Source organism: Takifugu flavidus, chromosome 21 (genome assembly GCF_003711565.1).
Source record: "Takifugu flavidus isolate HTHZ2018 chromosome 21, ASM371156v2, whole genome shotgun sequence".
NCBI lineage: Eukaryota > Metazoa > Chordata > Actinopteri > Tetraodontiformes > Tetraodontidae > Takifugu > Takifugu flavidus.
The window spans coordinates 10,173,997-10,192,558 of NC_079540.1; the positions used below are offsets into that span (position 1 = coordinate 10,173,997).

The 18,562-nt window shown below is 46.3% G+C and overlaps 3 protein-coding genes across 11 annotated transcripts; 1 reads left to right on the forward strand and 2 right to left on the reverse strand.

Moving 5' to 3' along the window:
• The first annotated feature begins 1,402 nt into the window (after nucleotides 1-1,402).
• Nucleotides 1,403-11,773, forward strand: thrap3b (thyroid hormone receptor associated protein 3b). Of its 8 annotated transcripts, none has more exons than XM_057020884.1 (13): nucleotides 1,403-1,518; nucleotides 1,627-1,730; nucleotides 3,543-3,696; nucleotides 4,490-5,266; nucleotides 5,917-6,522; nucleotides 7,020-7,162; nucleotides 7,236-7,347; nucleotides 7,429-7,504; nucleotides 8,075-8,244; nucleotides 8,767-9,007; nucleotides 9,243-9,392; nucleotides 9,595-9,654; nucleotides 10,349-11,773. In XM_057020884.1, the coding sequence occupies exons 3-13, from the start codon at nucleotides 3,575-3,577 to the stop codon at nucleotides 10,571-10,573; spliced, it is 2,682 nt and encodes an 893-aa protein (XP_056876864.1). In that variant the 5' UTR covers nucleotides 1,403-1,518; nucleotides 1,627-1,730; nucleotides 3,543-3,574; the 3' UTR covers nucleotides 10,574-11,773. The 8 variants fall into 8 exon arrangements, with proteins under 8 accessions (XP_056876864.1, XP_056876865.1, XP_056876863.1 ...); XM_057020886.1 differs by lacking the exons at nucleotides 1,403-1,518; nucleotides 1,627-1,730 and adding an exon at nucleotides 2,247-2,693 and having other exon boundaries at nucleotides 4,490-5,016; nucleotides 5,155-5,266; XM_057020885.1 differs by lacking the exons at nucleotides 1,403-1,518; nucleotides 1,627-1,730 and adding an exon at nucleotides 1,741-2,077 and having other exon boundaries at nucleotides 4,535-5,266.
• A 60-nt stretch (nucleotides 11,774-11,833) lies between these two features.
• Nucleotides 11,834-15,919, reverse strand: eva1bb (eva-1 homolog Bb (C. elegans)). The gene is made up of 3 exons (XM_057020906.1): nucleotides 15,393-15,919; nucleotides 13,720-13,810; nucleotides 11,834-13,187 (listed from the first exon to the last, which is right to left on the reverse strand). The coding sequence occupies exons 2-3, from the start codon at nucleotides 13,784-13,786 to the stop codon at nucleotides 12,772-12,774; spliced, it is 483 nt and encodes a 160-aa protein (XP_056876886.1). The 5' UTR covers nucleotides 13,787-13,810; nucleotides 15,393-15,919; the 3' UTR covers nucleotides 11,834-12,771.
• Nucleotides 15,920-16,725: 806 nt separating this feature from the next.
• lsm10 (LSM10, U7 small nuclear RNA associated) lies at nucleotides 16,726-18,472 on the reverse strand. Of its 2 annotated transcripts, none has more exons than XM_057020908.1 (2): nucleotides 18,344-18,472; nucleotides 16,726-17,840 (listed from the first exon to the last, which is right to left on the reverse strand). In XM_057020908.1, exon 2 carries the CDS (start codon nucleotides 17,813-17,815, stop codon nucleotides 17,408-17,410), a length of 408 nt encoding a protein of 135 aa, XP_056876888.1. In that variant the 5' UTR covers nucleotides 17,816-17,840; nucleotides 18,344-18,472; the 3' UTR covers nucleotides 16,726-17,407. The 2 variants fall into 2 exon arrangements, with proteins under 2 accessions (XP_056876888.1, XP_056876887.1); XM_057020907.1 differs by having other exon boundaries at nucleotides 18,274-18,431.
• Nucleotides 18,473-18,562: the final 90 nt, after the last annotated feature.

The window sequence follows — 18,562 nt, forward strand, 5'->3', positions numbered from 1 at the left end:
TGTACGCATATTTATAACTGAAGTTGGTTCTGCATTCTGAGTCACAGACTCAATGGAACTGATCTGAAATTATTGAGATTTGAAGTGGAAATAAGTTTAAAATGGGATTTTGGTTGACAAACTCAGTACCTTCAGTCAAATGAGCTGCTGAAGCTTCTGCAGCACCATTTTTGTCAACAATCCAATGTGAAAACAAAGCAGTTATGAAAGCCTGGGTAGTCGCACATGTCCGTGCCTGAACTAGCATAGCTATATGCTGTAATAGCGCTGAGTGCTGGAGCTCTTCCTTCTCCGGAAACAGCAGTTGTTTGTGCAGGTCTGGTGTTGGGTAATAGCAGGTCAAAGCCAGACGGTTGGCATCTTTTCTCTCTTCACCACAGCTTGTGAGCTCATTGCAGCATGAAAAGAAATGCAGGCTTCAAGTTAACGGCTCAGAGAGAGACTGGAAGTTAGCAAAGATAGTCCCACCACTGCATTAACTGGTGTCTGATGCTGAGCCTCTCATATCTTCATGTACACGTAGTCTTTAATCTTCCTGACTTTGACTGCCGCCTCTGTCACGATCTCTCTGCTCAAAGCTCTTTTCCTCTTCTTGGGATTCACACTGACAGTGAGACCATAAACAGCTCCGAACAGTCAGCAACAGACAAGGAGCCAAATGTGTTCCTACATTGTGGCTGCAGCACAGTTAGACTCAGGGCTAATTTTGACTCTTGCAGCTGTGCTGCAAATGATGAGGACAGTAAACCTCTGTCAAAGGTCATCGAGGGCCTGAACGATGACTGCACCCATTTAAACACAAACCAGTGCTTTAGATGCCGAAATGTTTCAGGATCAAAACATCCCACTCTACCCAGACTCCTTAGCCTCTGTGTCCCAGTACAACCAGTCTATTTAGCCAGTCTGTAGCAGACCTCAGATGATGTCAGACACCTCAAACATGATTCCTGTAAGTCGCTTTATTTACTTTGGCTCCAATTTAACATTGTCTTTCTTTCATAGAACAGAACACTTCTGCAATGCACTAACATGAATCTGTTCTATAGTTGCCCAACCAACAGAAGCTTAAAAGTACACATTTTGGGAAAACTGTCAACCTAATCAAGAAATCCTCGCTGAAGCGGCAGACGTTCATGTGGTTTGTCTGTTACTCATTTACTACTGATTCAGGTGTCCTTGACACAGACCTGTGTCCAGAGCCAGTGGCCTTGAGTGGTGTTGGGATGGAATGTGTTGCTGATAGGAGGTGTTATAGCGGCTCTTCATTCGATAAAAATAGTGTTGTTGCAACTGTTGTGCGCCTGGTTGCCCCAGGCTGTAAACAGCTGCTGCTTCGAGGTCTCATCAACAAAAGGATGGTTGCTTGATCACAGCGAAACATAAGATGGATGTGATAGTTCCCAATGAGCCCACTTCAAACGAGACTTGATTCAGCGGAAGTGACGTCTTCACCTAAAGAGCCGACATAACAGCCGACGGTTGCCCCAGAGATGTGTGGAAGATGGCGTGCTTGTAACAGTAAGTACTTTCAACTGGAACATCAGTTCGGCGACAGGTTCCTGCGAAGAACCATGACGCTGGCGTTGACGATAGAACTAAAGCTGGAATGTTGCATTCTTTCCCCAGAGATTCCAGGAAGTTCCTCTCAGATGATCACAGCGACGCGCGCGGTGTAATTCCACCCAACCTCTCGCTCCCACCCACGAAGTATCGCGTGGTTTCGCATCAAGGTATGGAGGCTAACTTTCTCTAACGGCCGTGTGCTTCGGGTTAGATCCAACGCGTGAAAAACCAGCCTTCTACCGTTGCGTACTCTATATTCACCTACATTTGGATGTATTTCATAGGGCAGTACTCGGCAAACGCAGCTGAAGGCACCCTGTGCCCTTGATCTAGCTATTTTTTTCGGTATCTGTGATGGCGCTAACTGCATGCTCGACGTTGCTAACATCGTGAGCCCGTCGACCGAAACCAGGAAGAAACAACCCGTCGAGATAGCATCTTAGTTCTTGGCTTGCTCTAATCGGTGAAATATAAAGGAAAAAGCTCGATCAGCAGTATAAACAGGAGGGAAAAGGTAAGTGGAACGTTTCCCTCGTTCGGAACCGACTAATAGTAATCGTTAGCCATGCTAACCTTAAGCAGCTTTGGACGCAGCCGTTAGCTTGGCTCGTTTTATTTTGGGACTTTTACGACAGTGTTACGTGTTCTGTCTTCAGGTTAAACTGAAATAACCCACATACGTTACAAAAATGTTTCTCGTAAGATCCTCCATTTTAATAACTACAGGTTTTATTTTTTATTTTTTGCACATGACGTAATTGGATAAACTGGCATCAAGCCGATGCGTCGCTAATATGTAACAGAAATTTAAATGTGCAATAATCTTATCGCTGCAAGAGCTGGTTTTAGAGTACAGTAAACACTCGGGTTAGGCCTCCAGGTTTCAGCTCTACGTGTTTGTGTTGCATCAGTAAACACGGTCAAAGAAATGGCGGAAGTGGGCCGCTCCGTAGCAGTCTGTTTTTGTAGAACCGGAACCGTTCAGGAAGTCCAGCTCACAGACGGGGAATAAACCCCGATGTGGGTGATGTTGAGCCCAGCTGTAACGGAACAAATCAAGCGGCATTAACGGTGTTTCGGATCCTTAGAAGGATCATTTATGTGCTTCAGGATCAAAGGTAGCAGCACAGGTAAACGTTGCTAAATTAATCAAACCCTACTGATGGAAACCTTTGATTGCTGTTGTGGAATATGGCCATTTATTTTTTTGTTCTGTCGCTTATCTGCCCCTCACCACGTTATTATGGGCTGCTGATTTTGTCTGAGGTTGTTCGGCGTGAATGGGGACGACCAGCAGCTGCAGGTTGGCACGTAGCCGCCCTTCAGTCACGGCCGTGGGGCCAATTTTGTGGATCTTCCGGTTAAAAAGAGTCGGTTGTAGTGGTTTGGTGCCCTGAACCAGTTCCTCACCGTCTGTTTGGACGGCTCCACTGGGAGAAACGTCCAACCGGTTCTGCATTTCCTGTCTTCATTTATGTGGTTTCTTTGTTAGCCCAATTACTCAGTAATGAATATTTCGCTGGGGTGTTGATCACAGCATGAGAAGCAGGTGGCTGCATGGAGGTGATGTTCTGGATTGGCATCTGTATCAGGGACTTTCCAGGGTGGCGCAGACATCAGAGAAAGTAACAAAACGATTATGCTTTTGAATTAGCTTTGAATTAAAAGCTGTTAAGGCCGCTGTCATTTAGAGCTGTTGTTAACTAAAGCTACCCAGGATCTGCCAACACCCAGTTCTGATCCGATGCTTTGGCAATGACTTAAACAGCACTTGAAGATGTCCTTTAAGGCTTTTTATAATGATTATAACCAGACATTTTAACTGCAACAGGCTGCCAGCGTTGCTGCAGCTTCTATTACTATTTAAACAACGGTACCAAAGCATTAGTTGTTGAACAACCTTGGTTTTGAATGTAGCTGCAACCAGAATTTTTCATCATCGGTAAACTTAAGTCTGTTTTCTGTTCTTTTTTCTCAAGGGGAAATAACACGATCCTGCTTAAGTAGAAAAATGTCCAAGGCTTTGAATTCTCCAGTTCGCTCACGCTCCAGGTCCAAATCCAGGTCCAGATCTTACTCCAGATCTCACTCCAGGAGCCGCTCCCGTTCCAGATCCAGGAAACGTCATTATCGGTGAGGCCACATCTTTGCTGTACACACCTTGAACACATGTGGGGATACAGTTGGATTTACAGTATAGATTTAGGGCCATAGTTGCCATTTAAAGCCTGTCCATATTTTTTTGCCACAGACTCAATCTGGACTCTGATTGATGGAATAGCTGATAATATAGAATAATTGGCTGTTTAATAAATGTAGAGTTGTTGCAGGGAGGTAGGAAGCTTTCTTTCTAATAGAGAACCATCTTTATTACAGGAAACTTGTTGAGATGTAGCTCTGCTACTCTGCTCTTTCAGCCATATTGTGGGCTTTAGCTGTTTGTGTTGCAGGAGGTGATGCTTGGGTTACGGTTAGTGTGCTGAAGGACTCTGACCCACAGCTCGTGGACAGCCGTTTCTTCCATTTTTGCTGTCTACTCTCTCCTGATCTCTCTGGTGCCCCACAGGAATGAAATTAACTGGGAAAACTGTAGTTTTCACACAAGCTTCTTTGCAATGAAGTTTGACATTTATGTGTTTGAAAGGATAGAAGAAAAAGGTACTAAACCCTTAATGGAGGGCTTGTTTCAGTTTAGGTGGAGTAGTTAATCTTTGGGTTAATCTTTGATCTCTGACTGGTGAGTTCAGTTTTGCCTGTTTACAGAACCATGACTGAGTCAATCATCCTTCTGTTTTGATTTTGGTTTTTCTGACTATTTCACATCAGTGCAGGTTAACTTGTGGGACTCGCTAAATTAAACCACCGAGCAACACCTCTTTGTTTTACAACGGGTGTAAGTTTTGTTTTCTTTGTTTTCTTCCTCCAGATCTAGAACTCGGTCCCATTCTCGTTCTCACTCTCCACCCCATAGAAACTACCCATCCAGGGACAACAGAGGTGGGTTCAGAGGCCACAACCGAGGGTACCGGAGGCCCTATCATTACCGGGGAAGAAACCGAGGCTATTACGCACGTGGTCATTACCAGAACAGAGGTGGAGGTGGCGGCTATGGTTACAAGGGTAATTGGCAAGGAGGCGGCGGTGGTGGTGGTGGCGGTGGTGGAGGGTGGCACGATCGCCAGGACCACCGTTCACACAGTCCCAGGAGGGGGCGTTCCCGCACGCCTAAGAAGCGCTCAGGCAGCCGGAGCCGGTCTCGCTTCTCCGACCGCTCATCTTCTGGCAAATCTCGACACTCTAGGCGATCCAGTTATTCCTCACATTCCCGGTCATCATCTCCACGTCACCGCAGCAAAAGCAAGCCCGACTCCAAGGATGCAAAAGCAGCCAGCAGTCAGTCTGAGAGGTCGGGTCAGGCAGCAGAGGGCAGCGTCATCGAAAAGGCATCTGGAGGTAAATGGATTGACTATGACACCAGTCCTAAACAGCCAAGCCCAGACGATAAGAAAGAAGCTACCAATGATCCCGATGGGAAAGGTTCTTCAAGTGGTGGCACCCTGTGGAAAACCGTTGGCCATGTGTCTTCTCCAGATAAGAGCCCTACAAAGTCGGGAGAAGCGGCAGCCTTCGGTGGCTTTGGCTTCTTCTCGAAGGATGATCCCAAAGACGGCGATAAGAATGTGATCTCTGCTGCCTTCAAAAAGTACGTCTGCTACTTTCTCACGTTTTTACCTGTAACTACATTTTTTGTACTTGGATTCATAGTTTTAACAGACAATGAACATATTTTTCTTTCAAACATGTAGCCTTTTTCAAAGATCCATGGAAGAACACATTTTAGAAGGGAGAACATAATAAGAGTCCTGATTTTAAGTGAACTAAAAATGTAGCCGGCTGTTGTCCTTTACTGTGAGCTAACAGGATAATCGGTCGGTGGCTACGTAAGTATTTTCATTGCACTGTTGTTACTATGGTTGCATTAGTGGTGGGGGACCTTAATCCACACTGGATGTAAAAAATAATTAGACGTTTCCTGTCAAACCGACATCAGAACAGCTTTACTTTGATTTCATGTTAGCACCAGATCACCTGGTCGGCCTTGTGTTAGTCAGCTGAGATTTTCATATTAGTAATATAAGTAATGTCAGTCAGACAACATTTATCTCCCCCTGATGGCACAGAGAAAGTGTTCCATTTTTTATGCCATCGAACATGTAGCTAATTTGTCTCACCCATGCCTGATGTCCCATTTTGTGTGTTTTGTTTCTAAGCTTATTTAGTCGCGCTTTTCACCTCACTGGTCGTACGGTGGAGCTCTCAGAGGCTAAAGCTCACACCCTTTCTTTGTTTTAGGTTCTTGGTTGAGAACAAAAGCAAAAAGGCTGGTGAGAAGGACGGCAACAAGGAGCAGAACACTACAGAGAAAGAAAAAGAGAAGGGAAGCAAATCTGGAGAATCTTTCAACACTTCATTCAGTGATTTCAAAGAAGACAAGGTTCTGCCTTTCTTCGAAGCTGGAGAAGAGGAGTTCCTCAAGTCCCACGGCCTGAAAGACCACAACCTGGATGAGGATGGCGTTCCTAAAGCCACCCTCAGTTGTCGGGACATTTTTGGGAAGTGGGGCGACGAGTCAAAATACTCTACGACCTACCCGGCTTTTAAAGAGAAAATCCGGCGAGATATTGAAGAGGACGATTCTGTAGAGCACATGGAGGAGGAGCTCTACCGAAGCCGCAAGCATGGCAAGAAAGAAGAGAAGTCCAAAAAGAAAGAGAAGAAAGACAAGGAGAAATCCAGAAGGAGTCCGTCTCCTCCGCATGCCCCCAGGGAGAAGGAGCGCCCGCTGTTCCCTGCAGCAGCAGCAGCAGCAGCAGCTCATCAGCAGTCTCCTATACATCACCTGTCGTCAACACGGGAGGAGTTTGAACTGAAAATCACTTCTCTAGAGGATATGCCCAGGTAGACCCAACCTAGATCATCATACACACATGCTGACGTGTCTTTAAAGATCAGGCCACACAATGTAAACGTGCACATGGATGCTGACGGCTAGGCTGGACTGCACATGTGGACTTTCATTAGGTTTCAACTCATATTTATTGCACTAAATTACGAGGAAGTAAAACAGAACTAGCAGATAAGGTGACCAAACAACAGAGAAGCTAGGAAAGCAGTTTGCCCCCAGGGGAGGTTACACCCCTCAGTTAATCGCTGGCTCATCGCAGGGCCACATTTGAGCTTTTGTGTGTTCGGTACCTTGCTCGAGGTATCTTGGCAGTGCTCGGAAGGTGTTCTGGTGCCTTTCAGCATTAATTCTATATACAAATGGATGGATATATCCATATGTGTTCCAACATACTGTAGTTGGCTCAGCAGTATCATATTAAACCTACAAATACAGTCCTTGGTGTCGAGTGGATAATCTAATGGCTGTAAATGTCTTCTTGTTGTTCCAGTTCATCCTTGTCCCGTGATTTGCTCTCCAGTAAAGATCCAGAGATCCGATCCATTTTCCAGCTGGTTCAGGCAGCGCAGCTCCGCCGCAGCCCCTCCGAGCTCTTTGCTCAGCACATAGTCTCGGTTCTGCATTACATCAAAGGTAAAGCTCTGATTTACTCCAGCATTCTCATCACCTGAGTTTGGCTCTTCAGCTGCTTTTTGTTATTTTGTAGCTCAACATTTCCAGTCCTCAGAAATGACTTTAAGTGAGCGATTTGCCATGTACCAAAGAAAAGCTGCAGAAGCAGAAATTAGGAAGCCACGAAAGAGCCCAGAAATTCACAGGTACTCCAAATATTCAATCCTGGGTCTGAGAGGATTTGCTCTGATCGGCTTGCTGACTGACTGAGGTTGTTGTTCCCTCAGGAGAATCGATGTTTCCCCCAGTGCCTTTAAGAGGCACACTCACCTCTTTGATGATGTGGAGGAGGCCGGCTACAAGGTGACCAGCCCTTTTGAAATTTCCCATGTTTGCAACAAGGAAACTTTGAGACCTTCCAAAGCAGCAGTATTCAGCCCTGTGCTTTTCTTTTAAAGGATGCATATTTCTAAGTCAAATCAGCCCAATTGTGTATTGTAAGTGCCAAGCAAGCTTCCCCAGCCTATGTGATATGGTTATTGGTTATTGTACGAATCCAAGCAAAGGCTAAAAGGAAGTGAATTAAGATCCAGAGTCCAAGCCTGTCAAGGGATGCTTATCATTGCCTTTCCATTGTAAGTATTTGAAGAAAAATAAAGTCAAACCACAAAAATGTCTTAACTAGGACTCCTGCATGCAGCTGGTGACATCAATGTTTACAGTCAAGTCGCATTTTAATGTTTTATCAGCCACTGACGATAGCGTTTGAATGAAACAAGCAGAACAAATGCTACATGTTGTGTTCATGTTTGTCTGGCAGCTACATTTGTCAGTACACTTTGATACTTTCTTCTGTCGCCAGTCAGATATCGAGGATTTGCTCTTTTCTTTCCCCGTCGGTGATTTGCACTAACGAGGACATTATCTGTGCAGGACCCCACTAACAGGTTCAAAGGAGACGTAATGGACCTTCGCTTGGATATTGAAAGGCGTAAGAGGTTTGCTGGCAGAGAGCGTGAGGATAAGCGGAGTCCCGAAGGCTCCAGAGGGCCCAGTAGAGACAGGTCCTCCGAGAAATCTGGGAAACGCCACAAGAAGTCCAAGTACGTCTCCTTTATTAGCATCTCTGTTAATAGACCCCAGTTAGCATTGATGGCTCCATAGGCGTCTGGTGGATCGCCAGCTTTGGCCTTCGTCCCTGTTGATGTATAGCAGTAACGGATGGAGACACTAGCGATGTGTGATTGTTTATGTGCACGTAGAGTTGGTGAATAATATAACACTTCGTCCCTACCTCTGCTGCTGCTTATCTGGAGTCGGGTTGCAGGAGCAGATCTTGTGAACGAGACCCAGAGGCCCCTGAACTGGTCTCAGGTTTCATCCCAGCAGCCTCACACTCATCTGTCAACCACTGTAGTGAGATTTAAAGCAGCGATCTGGTCCTGAGGTGTCCATCCTGGACCCCACGGCTGCACCTCAACATTCTGTCTACACCTGTCATTTATTTACCTAATATTTTATTAACCTTCACACACTGCTCAGGTGCTTCTGTTAGTGTTTATGATGAACACATGGGGCTGTCGGTGTTGCTGGCTTTGAAATGCAACCATTGTGTGTGTTTACAGGAAGGCTAAAAGGAAGCGGGATCGTTCTCCATCCTCCTCTTCCTCCTCTTCCTCCTCTTCCTCCCCATCCCCCTATCCTCCTCATTTCAAAGGCAAAGAGTTCATGGGAGAGGGGATGGATCACTCGGAGGAGCCCTACACATTCACTCGTTATCCTCCCCAGGATTTCGGTGGCCTTGCAGACCGAGGCCCCCGAGATTACGAGGGCCATAACCCCGAGCGAGGAAGAGGCCGCGGATTTGTAAGTGTCCTGATGGCGTCACAGCAGCGCTCTACTCCTTCATTCTCACGACAAAAATAACGAGGCCGTTGGTAATATTGTCCCACTACCTCATTTTGTTATGGTGGCATAGCAACACGACCAGAGCCTCAGGGAGACCTGCTTTCCATCAGATCACTTTTGTTTCTCTGATCCTTCCTTGGTCAAGTTTTGCTTCTGATTATTGTTTTGTGACATCAGCCTGTTTTTATGTCAGTTCCCCAGAGTGAGAGGGAGAGGCTGGAACAGAGGAAATTATCCAGGAAACAACAGTAATGGAAACCCTGCCAATATGAACCCAGTAGTGCGCCCCCCAGAGGAAGAGTGGGACCCTGAATACACCCCCAAGAGCAGGAAGTATTACCTGGTGAGTCAGTAGATTTACTGTTCATCATTATCTGCTCATCTGGTTGAGCTGAGCCAGAATCGGAGTAGATTTCATTTCTATTGTGTGAGGCTCTGACTTCACAGCCCAGGTTTGTTTATTCTTTTTACAATCATATGACGTTGCTTCAATATCTGCATTAAGTTTCATTTTTTTGTCATATCTCTTTTTTTTTGTCCACTAGTGTGAAAAATTTGGATCAAATTACAGAAATGTTTTAATGAACACGAAATCATTGGAACACGTGAGAACATTGCTGTGAACATTTCTAGTTGCACCAGTGACTCCTGTGAATATCGTGAAACCTAATTACCGTATTTTCCGGACTATAAGTCGCACTTCTTTTCATAGTTTGTCAGGGGGTGCGACTTGTACTCTGGAGCAACTTAAATAAATACATTATTACAGAATTTCACATGTTCGTTATTTTTACACTGACAACCACAAGAGGGCGCTCTAGGCCAGTGCACCTGAGGAACGAGTTTCTTTAGCGACGCAGAAGAAGAAGCGGTGCTTCGTCTAGTTAGACTTGATTGTTTGGTAAACTTGCTCGGATGTTCTTTATGCTATAGTTATCTAAATAACTGTTAATATGTTACGTTAACAAAGCAGACACATACTCAGTTTGTTGTGGGTCATGTAGCTGAATTTGTTACGTTAGCATACCGTTACCCTATTGCTAATCCATGCTAATGGATTGCTAATTGCCTTTCAAGATGAAATGTATATTCTTGGTCTCGGATTTTATCAAATAAATTTTCCCCCAAAATGCGACTTATAGTCCAGTGCGACTTATATATCTATTTTTCTTCTTTGTTATGCATTTTTTGGCTAGTGCGACTTAAACTCCGGAGCGACATATAGTCCAGAAAATACGGTACTGATTATCGGTTGATCCCAGATGATGAGTCATTCAGCATTTGGGGGTTTTCTTCCAGCACGATGATCGAGATGGGGAGAAAACCTGGGTAGACAACCGTGGGAGAGGTCGCGGTTCCTTCCCAGCCCGCAGAGGGCGCTTTGTCTACCGGAAGGGAGGCAGCAGCCCAAAGTGGACCCATGACATGTTCCAGGGGGGAGACGACGGGGGACTGGGAGATGAGAACCTCGACGTAGACCGCAAAGAAGCCAAGAATGCAGACGACGCCTCCACCCTCAAGTAGAACCATCCACGCTCACCTGAACGGTTGTAGTCCTGGTGGTGGGTTTTTCTGTCCCCCCCACCATTATTCAGTGGTTCTTTGATTGAGCCTTCTCACAGCTGAATCCATCCAACGGCTGAAAGATGAAGCGCAAACGTTTACTTTTTATGTGAGGTTTAATTTCAGTCCTTCTCTGTGTGACAGTTTTGTTTTGCAGCTGATCAACTCGATCAGTTTATATTAAATGAGCAAGGCCACAAAGATGAAAACACATTCAGAAAATACAAACTTATTCTTTGATTTGTGCCTTAGACATAAATCCTACCGTTGGCCTGTCCTGTGGGAGGGGCCTGTCCTGTGGGAGTGGCTATGTTATGGGAGGGTTCTGAAATCTGGGTGGGGTCATGTTATGGGAGGGGCCTGTTCTGTGGGAGGGCTGTGTTATGGGAGGGACCATCCTGTAGGAGGGACTTATCCTATGGGAGGGTTCTGAAATATGGGAGGGGCCTGTTTTGTGGGAGGGGCCATTGGTTTTGAGCAGCCATAAATGTTTAAGGTCTATTAAGTCCATCAAGTTGATTCATAAAAAGGAGCTCAACCACTTATTGATTTCTGTTTCCAGCTTCAGCTATGTCTGTTTTTTTTGAATATGTTCACCTTTGCTGGCCTTTAGTGCATTTATTACATTTATACACCTTTTCCTCCATCATGCTGATCTTTAGTGGGCTTTTTGTTTAGATTTTTAATTAAAAATTGTGAGAATTCTAATATTAATATTCCAATATTATAGCATTGGAGATTAAAAAGGTAACATGCTGTAATCTGTCATTTCAGACTGAGAGAAAAAGTGAAGTAAAATCTTCAAACCAGTTTGAAAGGCTCATTTAGACAAATTAACTGTAGGTCTGACTGTTTGTTCTGCTTTGTCCAACTCTTGACTGTAAATAGTGCATGTGATGAACACGACTGTAGGACTGAAGATTCTTTTGCTTGTGAGGAAGCTTGCAAACCTTTTTTATCTTGTCCAAATGTTTTAGGGTTTTTTTACTGTTTCTTTTCTTTGGATTAGGGTGGTTCTCTGTTTGATGAGCAGACTGTTTCTAATGTTGGGCAGGACACTTGTTGAATGTTTGGTGATTTACTTCAGTGTTTTGTGTCTCATATAGTCTCCACAGTCTGTAAAATTATCTCTGTTCTTAATAAAAACCCAGTATCGACTAATGTGCTGCTGATCTTTTGCTCTGCATTCAACCTGCAAACACCATGAATGTGACCACATGATTGTAAAACATGAATCTTTTAATTTAGACTATAAAAGGAAAGAACACTTTAGTCCTCTTTAATAACGAAGATCTCAGACCGGCTGAAAGAGAATTCATGAAAACAGTTTTTAGATGACTTTAACCTGTCGCTGAAATGGACTGAAACACCTTAATTGCAACAATATAGTTTCAAGTTACTTTTCCTCCATCAGTTTGGGCTCTAAAATGAAGGTTTTGCAGCCTTAATCTAACATTTAACTGATTATTACTGACATTGGCCCCTTGGTTGTGGGTCAGGAGGCTCTGGGAGGCGTCTTTCTACAATCCTCCAGGTCAGCTTCTACACATGTGCTTCAGTAGTAAAATAATCAGCCTTTTCATGGATGGAGGAGGAAAATCCTGCCAAGGGAATGTGGAGGATCTCAAGGGATCCACTGAGCATTGGTGATCTACAGTACGGCTGAGGTCAATGGCTCTTTCATGGACACAAACAGACCTGCCTTCAGGAGAGCTGCTAAAGCTGCAATCAGTGTAGGTTATTGACTGAACACAGATTTTATCATCATTACACAGATCTGCGGTGCTCAGGCGTACATCACCGTCAGCTCTAAATTCAACTTCTAAGATTAGAAAGAAAATGTGTTGGAATAAGAAACATTCGTAAATGATTTAGGCGCGTGAGTGAAGCAGGTTAGCTGATAGTTCCATTTTTACACATGTGAGCTAATTCATGAGCCATAACCTACCACCAGGGCGTGATCCGTCCTCGTTAAAGTCCAGAGTAACAATTCTGATATGATATGGTGCAGGGAGCCTCACCACCCTTCCACTTGGACAACAATGCTGCTGTGACTCCATACGTCCTTTCACATCAGCACTCTGGGTGGCCATATTTAAATCAGTCATTTCAGGTTTTTGGGCGGTTTGCAGTCAGCAGGGTGGCTCAGTCGGAGTCCGTTAGTGGTAATGCACTCGTCCAAGGGTCCCTGTCCCCGTCACCAGGATGTCTGGCTGCCCGTTCCTCCAGATCTCCCTCACGATTCGTTCCCTCTCCTCCAGCCGACGAGCCTTCTCCAGCTCCTCAGCCGAGGTGAACACGTCGATGCTCCTCAAAGTGCCGTTGGACTGGCTGCTACGATCGCTCACGGGTCCTGTGGCCACTTTAGGGATGTGCACGTCCACTTCATCCTCTGTGACGCTCCGATCCTTCTCTTTGGCGCAGGGCTCCTTCAGCCGTTTCCTCTTGGGGGAGGGGAGGGGTCTGCTGCGGCGCTGAGTCCTGCAGGTGATGGCGGTCACCATCAGGCAGAGCGCCATGAGCAGACCAAAGCAGACGCCCATCATGAAGAAAAGGGCGAAGCTCTCTGGGTTGGCTGTGTGATCAGAGCAACAACAGAAAACAGCGTGACCCCGTTGCTATAACAACAGCAAGTAATCACGGTCCCACAGGCACTACTGTTTTAGCTTTTGTTTTATGGACTCTCTGACTGACTAAAGTTCATATGGAACCTGCACCAGAATGCACAAGGTTTACATGAAGAGTCTCCAAACAGCGACTCACAGCAGAAGAATTCAGGAAAATAAGGTGAGACAGAAAGTTTCTGTTGACTGTTGGGCTGAACTGAACAGCCATTATCTTGTTGGAGCAGCAGCAGCAGCAGTAACGAGTCAATGACGCCTTCAGCAAACACGTGGACGTGAGTGAACAGAGGCAGCTTTTCTCTGGTGGCTCCAGAGAGCAGGAATCAGATGGAATAATGTCCTCATGCTGAGAGGAGCAGCTCCAGTGAAGGAATCATGTTCAACTGACAGATTTCAGCTTGCAATTACCATTAAAAACTGTGATATATCATAAAATAACTAGCCTCCATCATGGTGTGGGTACAGAGTGGTTGCCGTAGTTACCTTTGATGTGAGCGTAGGTCGCCATGCTGTTACTGAGCAGCTCCATGTCAGTCTTCATCGGCTCCATCCTGCTTAACACTAACAGACGATCCTGCCACAATAAAAGCATCAAGTTTCAATCACATTGAAGAATCTTGGATGATGTAAGAAGGATCACGAGGGAATTCTTCATCCAGGCGGTTCCCCACCCATCGTTTCTGGAATCCAGCCTGGTGTCAGAGGTCAGAGGACATGTTGTTCCTTGTAAGCACTCAAACTGGAGTTGGCCTCTGTGATAGGGATGTTTATATTTATGACCTCAGCGCTGGAGGAGGAGGACCATCTATTTCAGGATGCAGGAAATCTCTATTTTCCTTCAGCTTCCCACAGAAAAACAACAGGGCTGATTTCACACACTTGAACTCCAGTAAAAGAAGGTTCCCAGAGAAGATCTACAGGTTCTTTGATTCTAGACAGGTTCCTCCTCCACCTGAAGCAGAAGAGCAAAAGTTGGGATTCTCCTTAACGCTGTTGCTGGAGGAAACGGAGGAGCTCCAAAAACATTCTGGCTGTCGGAGCAGCAGAGCTGACTGTGATCAGCCTGCAGGATCCCAGTGATCCCCTCATCTGAATGATTGATCCAGTGGTGTTAAAGCCTGGCGTTAACACACTGAGCCCTCACATTCCCTGTCATTATGGGAACAAGTTCCTGAAGTTCTCTCTCTCCGGGGAGATCAGAATCAGCTGCAATCACAGCCCCCCGCCCTGATCTTTATCCTGCTGGTCACAACTTTTTTTTTAATCTTCTCTGGATGAGAAGTGCAGCCAGTGTGATGGTGGAAGCCGACCCCAGGTTCCCTGACCCGTGGGAACAGAGAGCAGGGCTGCACCCTCCATTTGCTGCCCCCAGACCTGAACAACATAAGTGGGCAGTTTCCAGTTCAGCAGGCAGGCGCTTCGCCGGGTTTGTGTCCCAGCAGGTTGAGCTCCAACCCCCACGTTTCCAGGTCTATCTCAGAGTACCGCAGCCTTCCAGCAGGGGGTGGGCAGCAGTAGTTTTGCATCTTATTTCTCATCTCACTGGCCTCATCCACATAATTCTTCAAAATCTGCGCTGGCGTCGTGGTTTTGATGCTTTTGCTCAGAACCAAAACATCTAATTTTGTCCTGTTTTCCAGCCGGACGCCAGCAGGGAGGCCGGGCTGAGACGACCGTCTGGGCACACTGGTTTAACACCCAACGCCCCCAGACCGGTCCATTAACTCAACTACACACATGCAGCTTATGTAACCCTATAAAACACCCGGGTTCAACCCTCCCACACTTCCTGCTCACAAAATCCTGCCTAAGTCAAAGAGGAAGCCAGAAACCAGTAAAAAGTAACACTTTGCTGCCAGGATGTTGGAGTCAAAGAGCTTTTGATTCCTCCTCCTGAACAACAGCAGACACGAGAAGGTAATACGACACAAAAATACATCTTTTCCCCCTTCAGGAATCTATTTTCCAAGAGGTGCTGATGGTGAGAGCCACTGTAGGAACGTGGAGCCAATAAACCCGTCTGTGCCTCCTTTATTGGCTGACTGAGTGTCCCAGTGGACTGGGAAGCTCCCAGTCAAACAGACTTGTTCTCTAAATGAGATATTTATTCTTGTTTGCACTGGAATTAAGTCATGTGTTTAAAAGAAGCCACTCACCTGATATGTGGACAGTTGAACTTGGAGTTTCCACTGAAATAATGACAGAATACAGACGAGAAGCTGGTCTGACAGCCGGTAACTGGATTACATCCCATAATCTGGAGAGGTTGTTGGTGACTGATGTTGCTGCTGGACTCACAGAGAGGGAGCAGCCCTGGACTGTGACCCACCGCAGGTCATCTTGTAGAGGAGGAGGAGGAAGAGGAGGAGGAGGAGGCCACTGACAGAGGAGCTGCTCCCTTCTCACACACTCGTGTGGCATCAACCCCCAGAATAAAAGCCCCAGCAGTGAAGCCTTCCTGCCCCGAGCTACCAGCCCCTCTGACCACAGTCAGCTCTGCACTGTTAAGCACCAGGGCGGGACAGGAAGTGGCCCGTGGGCTGCTGCGGGCGCTGGGCCATCCGGGGGTGGACAGATGAATTCACTTCTTTGTTTTTTCCTCTCAGGAGTCGTCGGCCGGGCCGAGTCCACAGGTGCTGGAGTTCAGTGGCTCCGTTCCTGTAAATCTGAACACACACACACACACACACACACACACACCACACACACACACACACACACACACACACACACACCTCACTGGTTTTAAGCCTGGAAAAAAGACAGCTTTTCCTGGTGGATCAGCCCTTTAACTGAAAGACATTTTCTGGAGTTTCTTTCATGAGGGAAGCCACCAGCCGAGGAGACGGCACTGTCACCTTCACACGGGAGCAGCCTCTCCGTTTATGTGGTGGAGCATCAGCAAAGTGCTATTTTGGTGGAGGGAGTGTTGATGTGTGCTGTGTTTTACTCAGCCGCTCATTATGTGGCCTGCCGTCATTTCAAAATTGGTTTTAAAGCAGTCGAGGGAAGAAAAAAATACGTCCCCAAAAAAACAGTGCGGCCAGAGAGAAAACAATGACCCGACCTCAGAGGGACGATCTTCACCGCTCTGCTCTCAGCGTCTTCCTCACTGCGGCAGCAACGGAATTCCCCACATTCCCAATCCTACTTATATCAGCAGAACTCTGGGAATGTTGTTTTCCAAGTGAAACACTCTTCCTTTCAGGAGCGGTGCTTGTTTCCACTGTTGAGCATCAGATTCCCCTCCCACACACACACACACACACACACACACACACTCTGCGGTTCACACCTGCAGCACCGTGATGTCTTCATTTTAGCTGAACAAAGAGTCCATTCATCCATTCATCCACCTTTTTCCGTTAAAAGCAGCTTAACGGGGGCAGGAATACCCCCCAGGACAGGTCACCAGTCCACCTTCTACACATGGACAGTCCCTCTGTGGGTTCTGGACTTGGGGAAGAAGCTGGAGTTCAGGCACGAAACTTATTTCATGTTACCAAACGTGTTAGAAACGTTTACAGGCTTTAGTTTATTCAGAAGGGAGGAGAACATTAACCTGGTGAAGACACAAGCATGAACATTAAATCTGCAGCGCTCCAAACACGATCACCCATCATTAATCAGCTCAGATTAAATCTGTTCGCCGTCTTATTCAACCGTAGTGAACATTCCTCACAACGCTGACGGTTCCGTCAGTAGAAGCCTGCTGCCATCACAATCCTGAGCAGCCCGTTTTGATCCGCTGCTGCTGGAAAACGTTGCTGATTTACGACCATCTGCATCACCACAGAGAGACAGCGATCTCCAAAAGTAAACCATTGTAATTGAAAACTGGGCTCAAATGTGCCAGTGAAAGACAAAAACAGGCAGTTACAACCGACTCCTCCGAGAGCTGAGAAGTTTTTCCTGCTTCACCTTCCGCCTCTCCTTCTTTCTCCATCAGAACCTTTTGTTCTTTAACTGTAAACTGATTTTTTATGCAACATTCAGACGTGATGCTACACTGAAGATGTTTCACTCATAATAATGGTAGATTTGTCTTTGAGGACACCATCCAGCTGCAGCTGTCCTGAAATTCCAGATGTTCTACCTTTGTGACTCTGGTCCTGGTCCTGGTGGCGCCACCGTCACCGTCACTCAGCTTTGTGACCCAACAGAGCAACAGTTAGTTTTTTTTCTTAGCAAATTCTTTCCGGCCTCCGCCCTCTCGAGCAAAGTTGCGGACTCTGCGGATCCGGGCCAGCTGTGTCTGTATGGTCCTCATTATGTCCACGTGGTCTGGGATGTGCACATAACGGACATTCCTACCGGTGACAAACAGGTCCTGCAAGTTGGCGATCTGGCCGCGCCTGTCTCGGTACAGCACGGCCTCCAGCCGTATGTTCATAAAGGCGTCCACGTTGATGATGCGGCCCCGCGCCGTGCATTCGTTCCTCAGGTCCACGGTGGTCACCTCCCCCTGCAGGCCCTGCAGCAGCACCACCAGGCTGTTCTCCGTGACCGTGCGCTCCCGGATGGAACTGATGACTTCCCCTGATCCCGATGGGTTGGGTTCATTTTCCTGGGATTCCATGATGGACGTTGACAGTCGTGGACACCTACAGAGACGGAGCCAAGGTCAGGCGTGAACGACACAAAAGCTGGAGTTTCCTTTACTACGAAACATTAATTAGATGAATATTTGAGTTAAGCCTCATGTACTCTGTATGGATTTAACCTCAGTTCATTTCCATTCTGTTTTGTCTGCACTACAATTGATGGTCTGTTGTAAATCTCAACAAAGTCAGCTCTCATCAAGATCTGAGGGATCCACCAAGATCCTGTATGAAAGCGGATTCTAGAGACAATTACAGCAGAAACATTCAAAGACCTTAACATTATAAACATCTCCCACCTATACATTTTTGTCAGATGACAAAATCAGAGCACATTTAGGAGATATAAACACTCGATTTAAGAACTCTGGCGACTGTAATTACTTTCTACCCCTATAAAGTTTATTTTTAGCCGCTTTGTTAAACTACAACTCACGTTTAGCTGTTGGCTTTAGCTTAAGTAACACAAAGGAATGGAAAAGACAAACATCGAGCGTTTCGTCCACCTTTAACTTTCTTCATCAAACATCATTTAAACTCCACGGCTCTTCAGGAGGAACCGTCGCGCAAGAAAACGACGCAGCGTGATGACGTCTAACTCTGCGACGCATGTCGCAGGACAGCACTGCCCCCTATAGGCCATTATGGGAACATAACCAACGTAGGACCGCAGCCAACATACTGTAGTTCACCAGTCAGGGCTTGAGGTCCGACCCTGGGACAAC

What these genes read in the sequence shown, in the direction of transcription:
- lsm10 (XM_057020908.1), bottom strand. Translation starts at nt 17,815, where the DNA reads ATGGAATCCCAGGAAAATGAACCCAACCCATCGGGATCAGGGGAAGTC.
- thrap3b (XM_057020879.1), top strand. Translation starts at nt 2,663, where the DNA reads ATGTGCTTCAGGATCAAAGGTAGCAGCACAG. An exon ending in GATCAAAGGTAGCAGCACAG is followed by an intron (nt 2,694 to 3,542) that starts GTAAACGTTGCT and finishes TTTTTTCTCAAG; the next exon opens with GGGAAATAACACGATCCTGC. An exon ending in ATCTCTGCTGCCTTCAAAAA is followed by an intron (nt 5,267 to 5,916) that starts GTACGTCTGCTA and finishes TCTTTGTTTTAG; the next exon opens with GTTCTTGGTTGAGAACAAAA.
- eva1bb (XM_057020906.1), bottom strand. Translation starts at nt 13,786, where the DNA reads ATGGAGCCGATGAAGACTGACATGGAGCTGCTCAGTAACAGCATGGCG. An exon ending in GACCTACGCTCACATCAAAG is followed by an intron (nt 13,188 to 13,719) that starts GTAACTACGGCA and finishes CTGATCACACAG; the next exon opens with CCAACCCAGAGAGCTTCGCC.